Source organism: Pezoporus wallicus, unplaced genomic scaffold, assembly GCF_028554395.1.
Source record: "Pezoporus wallicus isolate ANWC-B61680 ecotype Strahan unplaced genomic scaffold, APGP_CSIRO_Pwel_v1 contig_6464, whole genome shotgun sequence".
Classification (NCBI taxonomy): Eukaryota; Metazoa; Chordata; class Aves; order Psittaciformes; family Psittacidae; genus Pezoporus; species Pezoporus wallicus.
This window is the reverse complement of record NW_026642130.1, coordinates 6,353,737-6,373,439: the sequence shown is the minus strand read 5'-3', so window position 1 is coordinate 6,373,439 and position 19,703 is coordinate 6,353,737. Positions and strand designations below refer to the sequence as shown.

Genomic DNA, 19,703 nt, shown 5'->3' with positions numbered 1-19,703 from the left:
TACTGGCCATCTTGTTTTGATGCTCTTAGTATTGCATTTTCTGGCTGTTTCCTGTAAAAGAAAATGGTTTGATGAGGTTTCTTTTCAGTGGGACAAATGAGCAAGTCTGCGGTCTGTGGAGGAAACAAATTCTCATGCTCAGTGCACATTTGTGCTTGCTTCTTTAGGAATGACCATGGAAGTGCTTGGGACCTTGATTGGAGCTGCACTTCAGGGGCAGATTGTGGCCAGTGCTCATGTCTCTCATCACTGCACTGTGAATCCCCCAGTAAACACAACTGACTCCTGGTATGACACTTCCAGCTTTCCAGACACTTCAGATCCCTTGTCTCATCAAGTAAGCATCTATGGGAGCACACTAAAATCAATAAGGGAGGGGGGGGTGGGGTTTGCTATATCTGTAATACCTTATCATATCATCCAGCCTGATGAAAATAAACGTGACTTCCTTGAAATCAGTAACGCTGGAGCTGAGACAAGGACCTTGTTGTGAATAAGACTTCCCATCTGTTGTCTCTGCAACCACTTCTCTGTGGTGGCAGCAGATTTACACTGATGAGCTTTGCTGAAGATGCCAAACTGTAAAGTAGCTAGGAGGTACATGACCATTCTTTGTTTTCACTATGGGCTGATTCACAGTTTAAAATAGAAGCTTAGTGAGAAAAGCTTACTTTACCCTGCCAGGAATGCTGCATCCAATTCTGGGGTCCACAGCACATGTGAGCCTGTTAGAGCAGATCTCAAGGAGGACCACAGAAATGATCAGAGAGAGGGAGCGCCTCTCCTTGAGAGAGTTGGGGTTGTTCAGGCTGGAGAAGAGGAGACTCTGGGGAGACTGTTGTGACCTTTCAATATGTAAAGGGGACTCATAAGAAAAATGGAAAAAGACTTTTTATGAAGGCCTGTACTGACAGGACAAAGGACAATGACTTTAAACTGAAAGAGGGGAGGTTTAGATCAGAAATTAGGAAGAAATTCTCCACTGTGAGGCTGGTGAGGCACTGACACAGTTGCCCAGAGAAGCTGTGGCTGCCCAATCCCTGGCAGTGTTCAAGGCCAGGTTGGATGGGGCTTGGAGCAACCTGGTCTAATAGAAGGTGTCCCTGCCCATGGCAGGGGGTTTGGAAGATGATCTTTAAAGGTCCCATCCAACCCAAATAATTGTGTGATTCTGTGAAAAAATGGTGGCTGTAATAGGATTTTTCAGGTAAGCAACACTGCCTTTCAAAGGAGTTATTACTGGGGTTCTCCTCTAAAGATTAATAGTTTTTACGTGAATGACACTGGAAGTCCTACCTGGATTCTGTATTCTTGTGAAGATACAAAGCATGTTGAAAGTAAATGGTTTCTAACAGGCAATTAGTGGGAGCAGCGCTCAGTGTTTAACACATGGAATGAACCTAAAGGGCCATGCTTGTTTATTTAATTTTCCACAGCAGATTTCTCCTGTAATCCTGCACAAGTAATTTAATCTCTTCATGCTTCAGTTTGCTATTTTTTGAGAAACAGAGAAGGTTTTATATCTATGAGGAAATCCTAAAAGCTGATCCAAACTTCGGTGAACACAATTTGATAATCTTCCATTGTTTCCAATGATCTTGAAACAGGGCTTGAATCAAACAATTACCTTGTGTAGTGGTTTGGCTTTTTCCTGTGTCACTTGTGAAATCATCAATTTTTAAGTTCCATTTTTACCAATTGCGAGGTTCAGTGGTTTTATATTTTCATCTCTTTCTCTGTCAAGTGCATATACTGATATGTAAGATTCCCATGAATAAGATTCCTCGACCTGAGTCTAATCTCAGTTGCATGGTGCAAACTGAGATGTAAGTATTTGTGCTCTGCTTATTGTAGTTGAGTATCTCCTATTCCCACTCTTCAGCAGCAGTAAACAAGATTGCTGAATATGCTTGAGTATTTCACTAAGTAGCTGGGGTAACAAGCATGCAAGTAACCATATTCTTAGAACATTGGCATGAAAGTGTGATTTGTAAAATTTATTAGAGCCTAAAGGAAGTTTTCTTATTATTGTATTATACATAATACAGTAACTGTACTAATTATGTTTGCATCAGCACTAGGGCCTTTCCCACCCAGAATGAAGATAAAGATTGTAGTCTATGTAACTGGATCAGCTGGATTTACTAAAAGTTAGAATCACTCCACTGATGCTGCACATTTTTGATAGATCTCTGTTTGTGTCTGTAGGTAGTCTCACAGCTGCTTTTTTTTTGTTTGTTTGTTTTCCAGTAAATCTATACTTACGTGCCTTGGATTTATCCTAAAGTACATGTTGTTTATAAATGACCTGCAGAAGTGAACATTTTTTGGAGGGGTAAAGCACAGGGAATTGGCTGTCATAGAAAGGCATTTCTTCATTTGCAGATGGCTCACGAGAAAGAGGCTGAGATTTCCATAATGGCTTGTCATTCTTCTGTCACAATTTCAAATATGCCTTTTTTCTCTTCAAAGGCAAAAGTTTATATGATTGCAGCAGGGGTCATAGGATGTGTGTATCTTCTTGGAATTATCATCCTTTTTCTTGGAGTAAAGGAAAAAGATGGTAAGATATATTTAAATTTGTCTAGATTTAATAATAATTATTTCACATTCATCTCCAGAAAAGATTGCTATTTTATGTATTTTGCTCCTCTTAGATCCTTATGCCTTAAGTTCAGACAGAGCAATACCTTTTTGTAAGGGGCTTGGACTCACCATGAAGCACGGTCCATATGTGAAGCTTACAGCTTCATTTCTTCTCATCTCAACAGCAGTTCAGGTAACTTTCAGGCTCTCTAAGTCTGTGTCTTGGCCTCATTCCAGTCTCAGTATGGGAGAGTCTGTGGCAGCTAAAACGCAGATGACCTTTGGCTAATGTCTGGAGGTGGTGATCTGGGGGGTGGTGCATTCCCTTACAAATCAGCCAGGAACCAGAGTCCTTTTCTTGGTGCCTGGGTTCCTGTGCAGCTGGAGATGGTTCTTTCAAAGGAGAAGCAAAACCAAAGTCCTGACCATTTAAAAATGGCTTGGTTTGGTTTTTTTTTTTTCTCCATAAAAGGTGAGGAGCTAGTCCTAGTGACCCAGAGGGTCATTATATGTTATCTATCAGGTCTCCTGCAGTTTCAGTTGCTTAGAGAGCACTTTTTCTCTTCTCTCTGTTCTTCTCTATAGTGTGTGCCCCTTTAAACCACTGCCCCTTTCCTTTGTATAGGTATCTGTTCTCAGATAGTGGCTGAACTGGTTCTTATGGAGTCTTTATGATAAAAGGCATTAGGTCAGAGTAAGATAAGATGATGTTCAGAGGCAGGAGGCCTCACCTGTCTCAGGACTAGATAGAATTAATTTTCAAATGAGGACCTGCAGTTGAATGTGGCTCTTGCAAAAAGAGGTAATACATCTTCCATAGAGAGAAGCTGTAGAAAAATTTAGAGCCACTCAGTAAGAAACCCTTAATCCCCATAGCCCAGCAGTCCTTTTAAAGCTTGATTTTTGAGCTATGGTCAAATCAGTAAATATGTTGTTTTAATGTGAATCTGTACATACCAGTTGAAGTTGGCTTTATTTTAAAACACAAGTGCATTTTTGTCAACAAATTCTTAGTCACATGCGCCACTGATTGAGTGAATATCAGGATAGAGGGCAAGAACAGGGCATGTAAGAGAGCAGCACTGTGTTCACCAGCAGTCCTGGTGAATTAGTAAATTTCTTGGAAGGGCTGTTTAAAAGTCGGTTTCCCAAAAAAGCATGGAAGTTTCAGGTTGGCCTGGATTTGGGCACAGTTAGTAGGCTGTCCTTTACAGCATCTGTCAGTCCTTGCTGGAAGCCCAAGGACGAGAAACAATAGCAGAGGTATTTCTGCTTACCTCTGGGAGCTGCAGGCACAGCAAGCAACAGCAGAGATAACGAGAAGATGAAAGATCCCTTATGGTCCAGATCCTTCCAGCATCCACTCAGTCAGTAAGGATACAGTGCACATTTGGTTGTTGGCAGCCAATTACTTCTTGACAATACCTAGAGAGGAAAAGCTCTTCTGGCTGTCCATATATCTTCATTTTTCTTTTTGAGCAAACTGAAGGGAAGGTGTGAGGGGAGGAAGAATCTGGGAGCTCTAGTTCAGCCATTGTTTTTCAAGGGAGGACACTGGCTTTGTGGAATTCAGTTAGTGGATTATTGGTGAACAAAGGAATAGGCAGGTAAAGATGCATTAGCTGTGATCCCATAGTGTGATACTCTACGTCTAAAACGAAGGCAGTGTAAACTGGTTTACAAACAAGGGAAGGCTTTGGTGGCAATGGAGAAGGGATATAACTTTTATCCTAATTTATATGCAGATTATTGGCCACTTTTAATCTACAAGTGCCCAAAGGAGCAAGAGTTGATTGTAGTACTGTGGCATGAATATTAAATCCTCTGCCACTCCCCTTCTGCAGAATTGCTGCCGGTGGGCCTGAGCCATATTCTCGTGTTCAGAACCCCTTTGAGTTCTGCTAAAGCATGGTGGCAGTGGCTTCACAAAGCAGCTAGATCTTCCATCCAGTGAGTATTTGAATGAGAGATATCTGACCCAAAGATACATCCATAGCCAAGGCGATACACAAACCCAGCAGTTAGCTGCTTTACTACAGGAAGCTGGCATGAACATAATTCCAGGTGAAGAGTAACTTGTTTTGAAGTCAGAACTCCTGGTGAAAGGTTTATAACATTGCTATGGAAAAGGAAGGACTTATTTCTTGCAGTAGTCTGTAGCTGTGGCTGTGACAACGCCACAAGGCAATTGCAACACAGGGAATAAAGCCTTTAGATAGAATCCTCTCATAAGGCAGTTCCTGTTTTGGTCATTTTTATGCTGTAGTAGGTGCATGGTTTACCTCTTGCTTGACACAATACAGTTGGCATGTCACTCTAGTGACAGGAGGAGATTTGTTGCTTTTTTTAAGCTGTTGCAAATGTGGGAAGAATGAGACTCCCAAATCCTACATTTAACAAGAGTCACCAACTGTGTTTGACTGGTATAGAGCGTGACATTTTTGTCTTTTTTAATTTTCTTTTCTTTTTTGGTGGTCACCAAATGTTTTCAACAGTTGGAGCAGAGCAACTTTGTCCTATTCTGCACTCATGCTGCTGATCTTCGCAGTCACTTCCAGTATTTGGTAGTGACCATCTTGGTGAGTTGCACATTTCTGTCCTGTATTTTTATTTGATAGCTGGTTCTCACTGGTTTCTGGCACAAAATAACGAAGACAAAAGGAGTTTTATGTCTAGACAGAGCTGTTGAGAGGCTACACTATTTTTTCTTTTGCCAGTTTGGAATAAAGCTGGTGTTCCCTGCTGTACTTCTAAAAAATTAATGCTTTGAAGCTTTTCATTTGTTCCTTGCTGCTTTTACCTGTCAGTCACTTTCTGCTCCTATAAAGGGCAAAAGCTGCTGCCAGAAAGGAGGTCTGGAATTTTAACTCCTTTTCCCTTTTCCCACTCTGATATGCAGAGAGAGATATGAAGATTAAACAACTTTAGTTTGTGTATTCATACATATGAACCTTCTGGGCTAGGCAGCTTGCAAGGATAAATATTTGAGATATACAGAGATACGAAGATTCCTCTCCAAAGCAGTCGGCAATGTGATAAAAAGATCCTTTTAGAGAACCTTTTTTTTCTTGCAGAGGTAGAATTCTGCTTGCTTAGGTGATACTTACAATTCAGTTACACACTGCTCCTGTATTGCATTATTTATGTTATGATTGCAAGTAGTATTAGTTGAAAACTTCATGCTTCTGACCAAAGCCCTTTTAACACAACATTTAAAGTTGCATAATTCCGAGGATATGCATGTGCTGCAATTTTGAAATATTCTATAGAGAATTCGTCTGCCATGTAGAATATGGCAGCAGTCATTTTCAGGGAAGCGTTACTTGATTTCTGACCCATTTGGCAGGGAGAATTGTAGAAACATGTTAGGGAAACTTAATTTCCACTTCTTTTTCCCAGCCCCCCCCCCCCCCCCCCCCTTTTCTACCCCTTTTTTATTCTTCCTTTCCCGTGTTATAAGACAGATCTTTTCCAGTGATTAAAACAAAAATGTTGGAGAGCAAGGGATGACTGTTGGGCGTCTTGAGGCTCTGCAAGTTGTGGACACCAAGCAGAAAGACAAGAGACAGTAAAGTCAGTAAAGAGTGGAATATAACTGAGATAACATTTTAATTTAAACTGTAAGACTGTCATTAGTAGTAATAATTCAGTGCATTGTTACTGTGTTGCCCTGTTGTTGTAAGTGGTTGTTGTTGCTGCTACCAGGTGAGTATTAGAGTATATGAAATGGTAAGTAGCTATTGGTAAGCAGCAGAATGTAAACAGCTATTTCTCTCAGAGGTTGTTCCTAAGACAAAACATGTTGTATGGGATATAGAATCATAGAATCATAGAATAGTTAGGGTTGGAAAGGACCTTAAGATCATCTAGTTCCACCCCCCCTGCCGTGGGCAGGGACACCTTAAGCTAAATCACATCACCCAAGGCCTTGTCCAGCCTGGTCTTGAACACTGCCCGGGATGGAGCATTCACAACATCCCTGGGCAACCTATTCCAGTGCCTCACCACCCTAACAGGAAAGAACTTCTTCCTTATATCTGTTATATATGTACTGTAAGTATATCTTAAGATAAGTGTATATTGTGCTTCAGCTTTCTTCCTGTATGATGGGGTAGACCTGAATTTACTTATCATTTGTGAGGCCCAGAGAATGAGGCAAAACACATTAGCAGGAAATATGACTGTTTGCAATGTGTTTGAGCTTCAATGACTCTGTCATGTGTAGTTTTAGCTGTGGTGGCTTACAATAGGAAAAGGAAATTTTAGGACACTGCCTTCTGGTATTTGACCGTGGAAAACCCTCTGAGGCTTTTTTGTTTGTAGTAATACATAATAGTGAATAATAAACAACAAAAAAACCAACCAAACGCTCAAAGGATGAGGAGAAACAGGAAACTGCAAGTGCATCTTCCTTTCAGGCTGTAATGTATTAGACAAAAAGATGTCTGTGAGCTCTACAGCTGAAGACAACCATGGCAGTAAGCACCATGCAGGTATGTTTTTTTTGTCCACTGTAGATATCAGCAGCTGTGAGCATTCCTTTCTGGCAGAAGATTCTGCAGCGATTTGGCAAGAAGTGCGCATCATTTGGGATTGCGGTAAGCAAATTTTTTGAGAGAAAAATCTGCTCACACTCACTTCATTTGACAACTGGAGCCACTTCAGGAGCTCTTTCAAGTGTTTATAACCTCAAGCTACATGAAATTTGCTCAGTTTCAGAGTTCGTTTTAAATCATTGTACCAAATTTCAGACAGATTCCAAGTTTCCAAGAGAAACTTTTGAGAAATGGATTGATGTTGAAGGGAGGCTCCAGTTTATTTAAGAATCTTTACAAGCTCTGCATTTGTCTGCACTCAGAAGTGAACCCCAGTGAGGTTTTGTCAATCTGAGGCAACACAAGTCTGAATTTATAAGTTATCTGTTGTATAAGGCTTGTTTTGTCCTTGTATATGGTGCTGAGTTGACCACATCTGTAATGCAGTGGCAGAGGAGAAAACAGAAGTCTGTTACACATCCTTCACCAGAAACGTGAGAAGGAAGGGGTTTCCACATCCCTCTGAACAGAGATGGACATGGACAGTTATTAGTGAAATAAAGAAATAGGTGACCTACCTGAGAAAAGAAGTCTGGTTTAACTATTACACAGCTCGGCAAAGATGGCTCAGTACACCTGACCTCATCTCTGATGGATTCTTTTAAGTCCTTCACTTACTGCAGACAGCAGCAATTTTCTGTCATCATCCTCAGTGAGTCATTGTGTAGGCCTGTTCCTCCCTATTTTTCCCGTTTACCTTCAATTACTTATGAAAGAGGAAAGAAAAATTGTCTGCCTTGTGCACAACAAAGCATAAGGACTTGGAAAATCCAGCCTGAAGTTGTATGTCAAAATCTGAACAAAGCCAAAAAATTTAGGTCTGGTGACAATTATTGAATATAATTGAACAGTTATATTTTTTTTTTAAATTAAGATCTGTGTGTTGGAATGACTTTCAAAGAATCAGAAGTAACTTCAAAACCCAAGTTCCAAATATTGGAACATTATGTGTTTTGAAGTAGGCATCTGGAATCCAAGTCCCGTCCTCATTTCTTTTTATCACTTGAGCAAAGAGAATTGCCAAAAGCAGTATTGGACCACTGACTGGACCAGGGAATGCAGACTTCCTCTGTAGGAAATCTCTGTCTACTTAGCCACAAAATAAGCTTTCTTCAACCAACTTGGCTCTGTAAATTTAGTTTAACATGACTGCAAAGCCTGTCAGCACCTCTGTAAACATGGTTTAACTTAATTTTACAGTCCAGTTGGTTGACTGTATTATGGTGTAAATGGGGGCTGGACTGAAAGAAGTCATCTTTCTCTTTCACCTTGTAGATGTTTCCTAAGGGACTCTCTGTGTGCTCAGTGATGGATTTTGTGTCTGGCAATGCAGCACAGGGGCTTCCTATACTACCACCTTGTGTGATTGGTTCAGCTAATCTATTCTGTCACTGTGAAATAAAATCACATCATTTAAGGCTCCTACTTTTGTCATTGGGGGATGTCCTTCTGGAAAGGAAGGAGGCAGGGCAGAAAGCAGTGGGTTTTTTTTCTGCAAAACGTCACTCAGCTTTCAGGGTGAAGATATAATTTGAAACTCAGTTTCCTTGGAAAAAATAAGATAAAAGAAAAATCACACTGTTCCAGACTAATTTTCCCTGTTAAAGTGGTTGTATGTTGAAGAGACCCTTTACAGAGTATAGAAGACAGGGTAGATAAGCAACAAGAATCTTGGCTTCCTTCCACGGATATTGCTCCCTTTTTACTCATTCCTCCACAAGAGGTGACCAACAGTCTAAGTGCTGACTAAATATCTAAACTTCCCAGAATTTTAAAGCTTAGACTTTCTAGAAGTACAGGGTCGTATGCAAGCAGGATCCTTGATAGCATTCTTCCCATGATCAGGTGCACAGGATTATTCTCTTCTGCTTCTGTGTGCTGTGTTCATTTAGATTGTCTGCTCTGCCCTTACAGGGCAAACGTTGAACTTAAAATCAGTAAGTCTGTCTGCTGGTAACTGGAGGTAAAGTAATGAGAAATTTTAAGAAGTGTAGCAGCTTTTTGGCTCATGGTTTTGACAAGGTGTCTGAAAGTGGAAGATCACGCTCTCTCACAACTCTAGCTCCCATCTAGCCAATAATAGCTTTTGACTGTAGATTCTGGAAGATTTAGTAAAAAATAAAAACAAATCCAAAATGGCCACCGGTCTTTTCACCTTGCCATATATACACTGTTGTTTATTTGCCAACTATCAGCACTGTGCAGCATGGAGGCACATCCTTGGATGCATCGTGGCTGTGCAATCCCTTTTCCCCTCTCCATTCACATTTCCATTCACATTCTAGCTGCACCTTTTCCTGATTTGCCCTTTGTAACGTGCTGCTGCCCAGGCCAGTAGTACCTTCAGCATCCCAGAAGAGTGGCCTTCCATGGTGCTGTTAGGGAATGGATGGAAGACACATGATAACTGTAGAATATTGTTTATGACTCAGAGGGCAGCCGCTCTGTGACTAGGGAGCAGAGTGCAAATAATGGAGTGCTTGCTCTGCAAGTAGAAAAGAAGGAGGTGCATTAGCTGTTTATTGCAGCAGGAACGCTGCCCCAGTGATTCTGCTGCCATTGCATGAGTGAGACTTTAGGGCATTGTAGCCTCAGTCCTCTGAGCCATGCTTCTCTTTCAATAGAAAATTACACTTACAATGGTGATTATTATTATCAATCTAGACTTTTGTTTAAGTGCTTTGTTTTCTGGTTGGGTGCCCCATGTGGAGCATAAGACTGTCATAAAATTGCTTATAGGCAACATAAAATCTTGTATTGATGGAGTGCTCTCTTGTGGTGAAATAACGATTTTGCTACAACATTGGGCTAGTGCAAGGATTAGCTGTCTGTGCTGGGAACCTGCAGTCAGGAAAGGTTATTTTCTGCCTCCTTAGGTTAGGATCAAATGCTTTAGATGGGAAATGCATTTAAAACATAAACATAATGGATTAGACTCCAGGACTCCCAGAATCACTTACCATACAGTTCTGTAAATAGCAGCGCTTAGGGGAATCACTGTCTGTGAAAGCTTTTCTCATACCTTCAGCCCCCAGCCCGCAAGTATAGAGGATTGAAACACTTAATGTTAAACTAATCCCCCATCATTAAAAAGCCCTGTAGATAAGCCCCTGGTTCTGAATTCTGCATGTGCTGTGCCCATGGTTCATAGGCATGGGAGATGGAACATGTATGGGACAGCTGGGCTGTATGCATTCAATCAGCATTTAAAAGTGGATTTTCACTCCTGTAAGCTGATTGCTTCAAGCTGAAGTTGGGGAAATCTGGTGGCATATCTAGCTGTATGGAATGGGAGTAAACCATACTGCCTTCTTGCTTTTAGTTATTACCAAGTATGTAGATTGCTTTATTGTGGTCATTGGAAACAAACGTGTAAGCAAACTGTTCGTTCAAGACCCAAGTTATCTGCAAAATGAAATATTTACAGTTTAAAATGATTACTGAGCCCCTGCCTCTCCTCTTGAAATGCAGTGTGATGATGTTTCAAGGTTTGCCTCTAATAGTAAATGAAATAGTTCCCCTGGCCTAGAATAGAAATTGGTGTTTGGTCATTACTAAATAGGCAGAAATATATAAGCACAAGCTGGTGAGCCATCTCCCAAGAAGAATCTGGCTACAGGCTGGGAGCCTGCCCACTTAAGCACTCTTCACAAAGTATTTATATGGCAATGTTTCTTTTGGAGACTATGAATGTTTATGAGTATGAATGTGGCCAGGGTCTGCCAGTTGGCTTCGTGACTGATAAATATGCTCTCGGGACTGTTTAACTTACTAGTGCAGTTATAGCCCTAATACTGCAAACAGAAAAAGCACTACAATGGCTTGCCCTGTTTTTTCTGATTGTTTTGGATAGGTGAATACAGATTGGTTCAGGGCTCTCCAAAATACTGAAGCGTTAGGCATTGCTGTGTGTGAACTGCTATGTAACACAATCTTGTATTTTGAAGGAAACAATCTGTATACCATTGAGCAGTGCATACTGTTAAGTCAGATGTACTGTTTTTCTTCTCCCTCAGTGGATGACTCCTTTTGCAGTCATGCTAGTCACCATTCCAAACCTCATCCTGGCTTACTTCGTGGCCTTTGTCTCTGGTCTGAGCATCGCAGCATCTCTTCTGTTGCCATGGTAAGAGAATTTTATATTTGAGGTGAGGAAGAGGTATATGTCTACAGTACATGTATGTACTACTGCATGGAATTTACCTCCAAAAGTGACGGAATTTGGCAAGAGTCACTTCTTCCAAGAATCTTTTCCTGCTTTTATAATAGATGCTATTTGCAATAACATGACTTCAGTTGCCCTGTTGCTAACAGATTGCATCTACTGTAACTGTAGTGGCTCTTTGTACATAAGAGTGTGAAGAAGAATCAATAATCTAAGAAGCTATAGAGCATGTGACAACAGCAAATCAGATGCTTACGTTTGGTTTGTAATAGAATTACAGGAATGATGAGTTAGATAAACCAATTAATGCTGAGCAATTAAGAACATAGCATAAACATAACTGTATCTCTGCTTGAGCAGTCAGTCATCTGTTATGGATCAAATAACACAAGGGTATGATTAAAAGAAAGTGAGAATTCAAGGTCTTTAGCTCTTGAAGACTGAAAATATGTGTGTGTGGGGGAAATACATAAAGATGCCCATGATCTTAAGGTCCTTTCCACCCCTAACTATTCTATGATTCTGTGAGCAGGATGGGACATGTCCTGTCCAGTTGAAATAATTATTCAGATAAAATTGACCAGAAAGTAAGATGGTTGCTGACAGCACTTACATTACTCATTTGCACAATGCCCTAAAAACTCCAAGAGATCATGGAAACATCATTTGAAATAAGCTGTCAGACTACATAAGCTTTTCTGCAGAGAGGGTGAGAAGCCCTTTTTTCCAGCAGTAAATCATGACATATACTGGAAATAAAATGTCAAGTCACAGTTGACATTTGAACAGCTTCCATTCTGATTCCCCATTACCAAATTCAGTCTCTTTGAAGTAAGAGAGAGAATAGGTCTCATTGGTTTCTGAAAATGTTGTTAGCTTGTCAGAAGAGTTATTTCAGAGTAAAACTGTTCAGACATTGAGTCCCTTGAAATCTTAACATGGAGTTTTGTTATTCTTATTTTTTTAATATCACAACTTCTGATTGGAATGACTGTCAGTCTAAAGAATTCTGTCACCTCCCAGCAAGTGTTTGATGGTTTTTTGGTGTTTTTCTGCTTTGTAGCATGTGGCCATTCATTTTTTACATGGATTTTTACCCTCCTGTACAGCAGCAGGAGTTTTATAGCTGGATTCTTTCATGTACATGCCTGCATCAGTCAGATCTTAGAAAAGGAGGAGGGTGTACTCTTTCAGTAACTTTAGACTTTGAGAAGAGATTTTGGCGTGAGTTTTTCTTTTATCTTGCTTGTCTCTAGGTCAATGCTGCCTGATGTTGTTGATAACTTTCGCCTGCAGAATCCTCATGGTAAAGGACATGAAACTATTTTCTATTCTTCTTATGTTTTCTTTACCAAGATGTCAGCAGGAATTGGCTTAGGAATTTCTGCAGCAGGACTGGAGTAAGTAACACTATGTTTCCACTTAGTGGATCCACTCTGAAAGCATTCTGAGGTTACACCGCCTTTACCCTGTGGAGTTAATTGCCTTTTTGCTGTGAGCCTGAAAATGCCAGCAGCTCCAAATGGCTGACCACTAAAGATGGGATTGTTATCTAGGCCACACCACAAAGTGTTAAGTCGCCTGCCCTAACATGTTTCATGACAGAAAGACCTGACTTCCCTTTAGATTTTTCTGCTTTCCAAATTACTCCTGTAAATTTTAGTGGCTTATATGAAAAGCTCAGTAGATGAAGGTCCCACACAAGTGATACAACTGCTTTGTGTGTTCCCTGTTGCATCTGGGTTGGACTACGTATACAAGCTTGTTAAATCTTTATGTGGATTAGAGTGCTTTCAGAGGTGCCTAGTGGCCTGCTCAGCATAAAAGGGTCACCAATCCTGAATGGTTTTAGGGAACTGGATGCCAGTCAGAATCAGGAACGGTCTTTCTAACAGCTGTGCCCATCACCTAGACCGTGTCAGTTTGGAAGATGCTTTTGTGTTCTTTCACTTTTGCCTTGTCTGTTATGACTAGACAGGCTGAGAAGTGGTCAGCCATCTTCTGCCCTACTTTTGTACATGACCTAGCAGAAGGGGCCTTCGTAGCTTCTACAGCACACAAGCACACAATAAACACTTAGAAGGGAACTTGTCTGAAATACTGTCAAGCCCTTAGCTCCAAGTTAGGTTTTGGTAACCAGAATGTTTTGCTTCAGGGCCTTCAGCTGAAACTGCTAAATAACAGGCAGTGCTTGGCTGAACATTTTGGGCTTAAGAATTTTAGATGCTTGCTGCTAACACCCTCAAACAAATCACTGTTCACCCATTAGCCCCTTTTCAATGGCATTCCATTTAGCTCCTAGCAATTTCCCAAGGCAGATGTTTATGGGAGAACACAGAGTGATGCTGAATGAGCTGTAGCTTTCATAGGTGCATGTTCAGAGGAAAATAATCGCATTCCACAAATTGGGAATGGGAATTTGAGTATTTCAGCAGTTGTGGAACTGCATGGAAACCCTGAATCAATGAACTGCAAGTGTTTACCTAACTCTAAGCACTTGAGTAAATTTGTCTATCTTGAGATGAGTGCTTAAGGGTGGGTTTAATTTAAAGTTAATTATTGCTATTGAAATTGGTCAGATTACTTACATACTTTTAAAGTGGAGCTTAAATACTTTGCTGAATATTAATAGGAAACACATAAAAGAGCAATTTCCTTACATGGGATTCCATGCTTCTCTTAGTAGTTAAATGTTACATAATGAGAAAATACAGAGGTAATGCAGTTATCTGAAATAGAGCACAAAAATGAGATTTGAGCAACAGGATTTGAAACATGTAGTGGGGCAAGGAAAAAAGAAAGGATTGGGAAAAAATGGGAGAAAAGTCTTGAAGAGTGTTGGGGGAAAGAAGGGAACCTTCAGATGAGCAACTCCCGTTTAGCTTTGGGCGTACATACCACTGTTATTTCCATTTGTTTAGGTTTACTGGATACAAGCCAGGGATATGCAGACAACCCAGTGATGTGATCCTTACGCTGAAAATCCTCATTGGAGCAGTCCCTGCTATCCTCATCTTTGTAGGTTTATTTATACTTCTTTTCTACCCGATCACTGAAGAAAGCCGAAGAGAAACAAAGCTTGCACTTGAGGTGTTAAGGTAGGTTTGAACTGGCAGCAAACAGCAGTAACATCACTACAGCAGCTCATTGTCATACTGAGCAAAAAAATTGTTAGTTACCAACATACACTTCTATACTCCTTACAACAAAACAAATTAGCATGCTATTAGTTGAATTATGGAATGCATGGTATCATTATGTGCTCCAGCATCTTGTTTTTGTAGTATAATACTACTTGCTTAGAGGGCTATTTGTTAGATATGTCAGATATATTTTACTTTTTCTCTGGTATGGTGCACATAGCACTATTGCAGTAGTGTTTCAAGCCAGAAATGAAGAATATTTTGCATAGATAAATTACAATTTACTTGTATATAAAAGAAAATGGGATTCTTGACTGCATTCTTAGTGCTTGTAGCATACAAGAAACATCCAAACCATTTTAGAGACGTAGGCAGGAAAGACTGTGGGAGAAAATGAAAGGACAGCTTTGAGCTGTTCTTTCCCTTTTTACCATATTGCTGTCCTTTCCTCCCCTTTCTTCACTCTCCAACAAAAATCTTGCTTAGCTCAAAATCATCCACTTCTGTCAAATGAAGCCTTGATACACTGAGGACATAAGTAAGAACAGTCTATCCTAGCAGACTGATGGATTAAATATCAGAATATGTTGTTACTTGTCTTGTTTTTATTATCCCAAGTTACTGGAACTGGAAACAGATTTCCATGCTAAGGGAATAATTCCAGGGCCTGAGCATGGGTATCTGGGACCAGTTAATTGCCTGAAGGTATCCAAGATACCTGCATGGGATTGGCAGATATGCCACAGGCCTCTCATGCAGCAGCTGCCTTCTTGAGAAGCAGCTGCAGACCGGAGGGGATAGGCTAAACCATCTAAAACAGGACTGGTCCCTCTGATTAGGTACTGTAGTCACTGTTCAGAACAACTGAACCTTGCTGGTGGTGCTCAATTGTTTGAGATTGCCAAACTCTAGTTCGGTTAGTTAGCAATAAAAGCCAGAAGTCTGTTCATGTATCCTTTGTTCTGCTTTTAACAGGAGAAGCCATCAAAGCACAGACACCCTGGACAAAGAGGATACCTCAGTCTGAAAGCTCTGAATACGATGACTTTCCAAATACAGTCTCACATCTCATGCACAAACTCTGTGAGTCTCCCAGGTCATTTCTCTGCTCACATTTTATCAAACAGGATAAAGGCTGATTCTGACACAGTCAGAAAAGAAATCAAGAGAGAACACCACCGTGCAAAAGAGATATCTAACTCTGCACTGTGCTAAAAAAGACATTACAAATGTTCAGGAATGTGAGCTGTTGAAAGCTTGGGGGTTTTTGTCTATCAGTGATTAAGCTGTGATCTCACTGCAACTGGAAATTCTATGGACTTGTAGGTCAGGGGAAAAGGATGTAAATATTACGCACCACCCACATTTTAACTCATGATATATTTCACCCTTAGGGGCTGGGATGGATTTTGAACATAATTTCTACCTATAAATTGCACACTAGTGTATTTGGAAAGCACTTTGGAATACTAGATTATACTATAAAGTTAGGATTTATTTTCTTTTGAAATGGAGCAAATCACTGATGCAGACATGTTTTGAGGATTTTCTCACAAAGAGTTTTTCTGCAAGAGATTTTGATGTAAGCTATAAGTTATACATATAAGTTTATAACATATAAATTTATAGTTTTTATAAGAAACGGACCCTTATATTTCCCATTACTGGAGTTCTTTGCTTCTGAAACCTGTAAACTGATCTTTGTCAGAGAATGAGTACTGAACATTTTCAAATCAGTATCTTCACTCAGGATACCCACAATCAGTAGTACCTTCCAAAAATTCCAGGAATAAAGGCCATTCAATTTTCTGGCCTTTAAGTAATCATGATAGTCACCCATTTCTCACATCATGTAGGCTTTCTGAGTCATGAAACACCATGACATGGCTGTTAATCTCATCTTGCACACAGTGTTTTATAGTGATGAGGCTTAACCTGGCTTTTAAATGGTGATTTTTTGTCAGTTACATTACCTGAAAATTCATTTCTACTATAGATTCTGAACCCTGCTGATTCTGAACACTGAACCTATTTTATAGATGCCTAAGCTTAGGTAGGACTTTCACTTTCTGGAGCACTTCAGTTCAGACTGGTCATTCTGGGTGTCTTCTATAGAGGAACGGAGACCTCCAGAGGCTGGCTCCAAGCTTAAGCTAAAATGATTGGACTCTGAAGACGTATCTATATCTAGAGGGGAGAGTGATGAATCCGAGAGTTGAAGGCTTGTTCGCCTTGAAGACATTAGCACTATGCAAGACGAGACATGAATTTACAGCCCATTGGCTTCATTCTCTGAGTATGTGGGAGGGTGCCTTTATTTTGTATTAGAAGTGCCTTTGGCTTGCTGCTGCTTGGGAGCACTTGCAGTGAGTGTGTCACTGGGGACAGTGACCACAAGTAATTCACTCCAGGCCATCTGGGAAGTGACTCAGTGCTGGGACTGGAAACTGAAAGCTTTTACTGAAAGAAATTGTGAAGTATAATCAGTGCATCTACTGCGTGTCTCATTAAGTTTAATACTGAAACCTTTTCAGGCAAGTTTGAAGTCTGCAGCCTAATGAACTGTACTAATTCAGCAAAACACTTGATTATGAGTGACCTTTTAAGGATATATTTTGAGTGTGTGGGGGTAAAAGTTAACTGTATTTAAGACTTCTGCTGAATTGACATCAAAGGCTGGGGTTTTTTTTTCCTTGTTTCGGTTCTTAGACAGATCAAGATTTGTATGCCTGGGGCATATGTGTTCACAACAATAAAAACCATAAGCCTGTTTACAGTTTTGAGTCTGATGGAATTTGAAATAGCAAATTTACTGCACACTGAAGTAGGTAAGTTATGTAATAATATCACATACCTCCAAGACATCTTAGAAAACAGCTTTGGGGTTTTGATTTATTCTGTAATATTTGTAATATTCTGTAATATTTCTGAATAGTCATCTTTAAAAACAACCAGAAGTCCCAGTAAAGGCTGGGTTATGTTTTCAGCTACTATAAATCTGTAGCTACAAGGCAGTGGATCTGTGTCAGTTTATGTAAGCCAAATACTTAGCTCAGTGATAAAAGGGTTGCAGAAACTGCTGGCTGTGCTTGATTGGAGTAATTTCAATGTGGCTTAAGATATTATTTCTAGATCAGTTATGCAGTTGCCTCTAAATTGAACAACACCCCACCTGAATTCAGTCACTTGTAAGATAAACTTGGTTGATTGTAAACTGTTTTCTTCTTCTCCACAGAGACAATGTGATAATTATCTCACCAAGATGTACTTAGTCCTCACTTTGCATATGGTCTCAATAATGGGAACTGCCAAAATAAAGTAGAAAGCCTCCATAGATTAATTTTAGTAGAGGTTTTTTATCTTTTGAGCATCTCACTATTTTGATTATCAGAGCTGTATTTTTGTTGAGAAAATGAATGTATTTTTGTAAATAAAAAGAATGGAAGAGTAAATGCAGGGTAAGATTTTTTTAATTATTGTTATTTCAGGGCTCAGTGTTGATGCTGTAAAATGAATTAACTTTCTTTGTCTCCTTGTCAGTTTTAAATGACGTGTATGTCTCCTATACAATTTAGGACATATGACTGAAAGAAGCAGATTCTTACATTGACAGCCATTCAGAATAAACACTAATCTAATATAAAACTCCTGCCTGGGTCTGAATGGCAGTGACAAGGGCCAGGTGAATCCCCAGGGGTTCTCATGCAAGTTATACCCAAATACAGTTGCAAGTACATGGGAGATTGCATTAAACCAACTGGGTGCCTGATGGACAGCACTTCCCCACCTGCATGCACAGTTACAACGGATTTACACAAACTGAGGAAGAAAAGGATAATGGAGCTACATGTCAGCAGTAGTCCCCCATAAGGCAAACCATTGCCCTTGCTGAAGTGTGGTGATGGCAGCCCAAATCTTCTATGCTGGGCTGACTGCTGGTGTTGTCAGTAGCTGAACCAGTCACTATTCTTCTCCTCCAGGTTGACCCCCCTTGTAGTTCCTGCCTAAAATCAGTGCTGAAACTCACCAAGGTTATACCAGCTTTCTGAGTATTCTGCTGGTGACCTATCACGCTACAGATTGCAGCTGCCCAGGTAGGCGAGCTGTCATCCCCTCCCAGGCACTGAGGGAGGCATTGCTGTCAGCACCCACCACAGCCGTGTCTGCTGCCTGGCTGTGTCCTGCCTGCCCCTGGGTGGATTAGATCACTTCTGCTGAGTCCCTGACTTTGAGGGGTGAGTATCACCTTGGATATCTGTTCCAGGGAGTCCAGAAGTTTGGGACCTTCAGTGCCAAGTCACTGGGTTTTCAGGCAGGGCTCTGTAGATTTGAGTACTAATTCCTTAATTCATTCCTGCACCATGTAAGAATCTCTGGTAGATTCAATCCCAGCTGCATCTTCTCATTTCTGTTCACCTTCTGCATTCAAAGGAAAATGGTTGAAGTGGACAATGCTTTAAAGCCAAACCCTGCTTTTTTGGGTTCACAGGTTGTTTCCAAGTATCACTTGTTCATCTCCTTTTCTACTTGCCTTTCTGGGTCTAGATACAAACTGCAAAATTAAATGTCTTCTTTAGAGGAAGAGTTTCCTTAAGGGAAACTCAGGTCCTCTAACACCTGGTATTTGCTGTCCAGCTCTTTGAAGATGAGGAAAAAGCAAGTTAGTTCCAAGTCTCATGCTGGCAGGTACAGCCAGCAGCAGCCTAGTGCACAGTGGCCAATCATATACCTCATATGAATTTCATATCATAGTTATATAAAAACCAGTCTCAAAGTCTTACAATAGTCTCTCCCTTCAGAAAATTTCTGCAGTGTTTCTTTTCATGTAATCTTTTCTAACCCTTTTGGTGAACTGTCTGGAAGAAGTTAGCTGGTTATCCCAGTGCATTTATTCATAAATAATACTTGGTACACTTGGAGCATTACGCCCCACATCACCTATATAAAGGTTGTTATTAACCCATATTACAGCTCAGCTAAATAGAAAAAGCAGTTCATTTACCGGTGGTATCTTAGCAAGAGACAACAGCCTGAGCTGCAGCTTCTGCCAGTTCCTGCCGCCATCCCCCTGTGTTAGACCATGGTGGCTTCCACCTGCTTGCACATCCCTCTCCAAAATTTTCTTCATTGGAAATTAAATTCTTGTTACCATCAGCATTATGCTTGATACATTTTACACCTATAATGACATACTGGGTCTGGCTGGGATGGAGT

General features: G+C 40.5%; 1 protein-coding gene across 4 annotated transcripts in view; it reads left to right on the top strand.

Annotated features, from left to right (window-relative positions):
* Positions 1 to 15,768, top strand: part of MFSD2B (MFSD2 lysolipid transporter B, sphingolipid) — a 34,229-nt gene extending 18,461 nt beyond the window's left edge. For 3 of the 4 annotated variants that reach the window (XM_057427623.1, XM_057427624.1, XM_057427619.1), the window contains 9 exons: positions 168 to 337; positions 2,473 to 2,563; positions 2,658 to 2,779; positions 5,082 to 5,165; positions 7,104 to 7,184; positions 11,198 to 11,307; positions 12,603 to 12,746; positions 14,268 to 14,444; positions 15,465 to 15,768. In XM_057427623.1, coding sequence (XP_057283606.1) covers positions 168 to 337; positions 2,473 to 2,563; positions 2,658 to 2,779; positions 5,082 to 5,165; positions 7,104 to 7,184; positions 11,198 to 11,307; positions 12,603 to 12,746; positions 14,268 to 14,444; positions 15,465 to 15,516 — 1,031 coding nt within the window. In that variant the 3' untranslated portion in view covers positions 15,517 to 15,768. The remainder of the gene's footprint in view (positions 1 to 167; positions 338 to 2,472; positions 2,564 to 2,657; positions 2,780 to 5,081; positions 5,166 to 7,103; positions 7,185 to 11,197; positions 11,308 to 12,602; positions 12,747 to 14,267; positions 14,445 to 15,464) is intronic. The other variant, XM_057427620.1, reaches the window with a different exon arrangement.
* Positions 15,769 to 19,703: the final 3,935 nt, after the last annotated feature.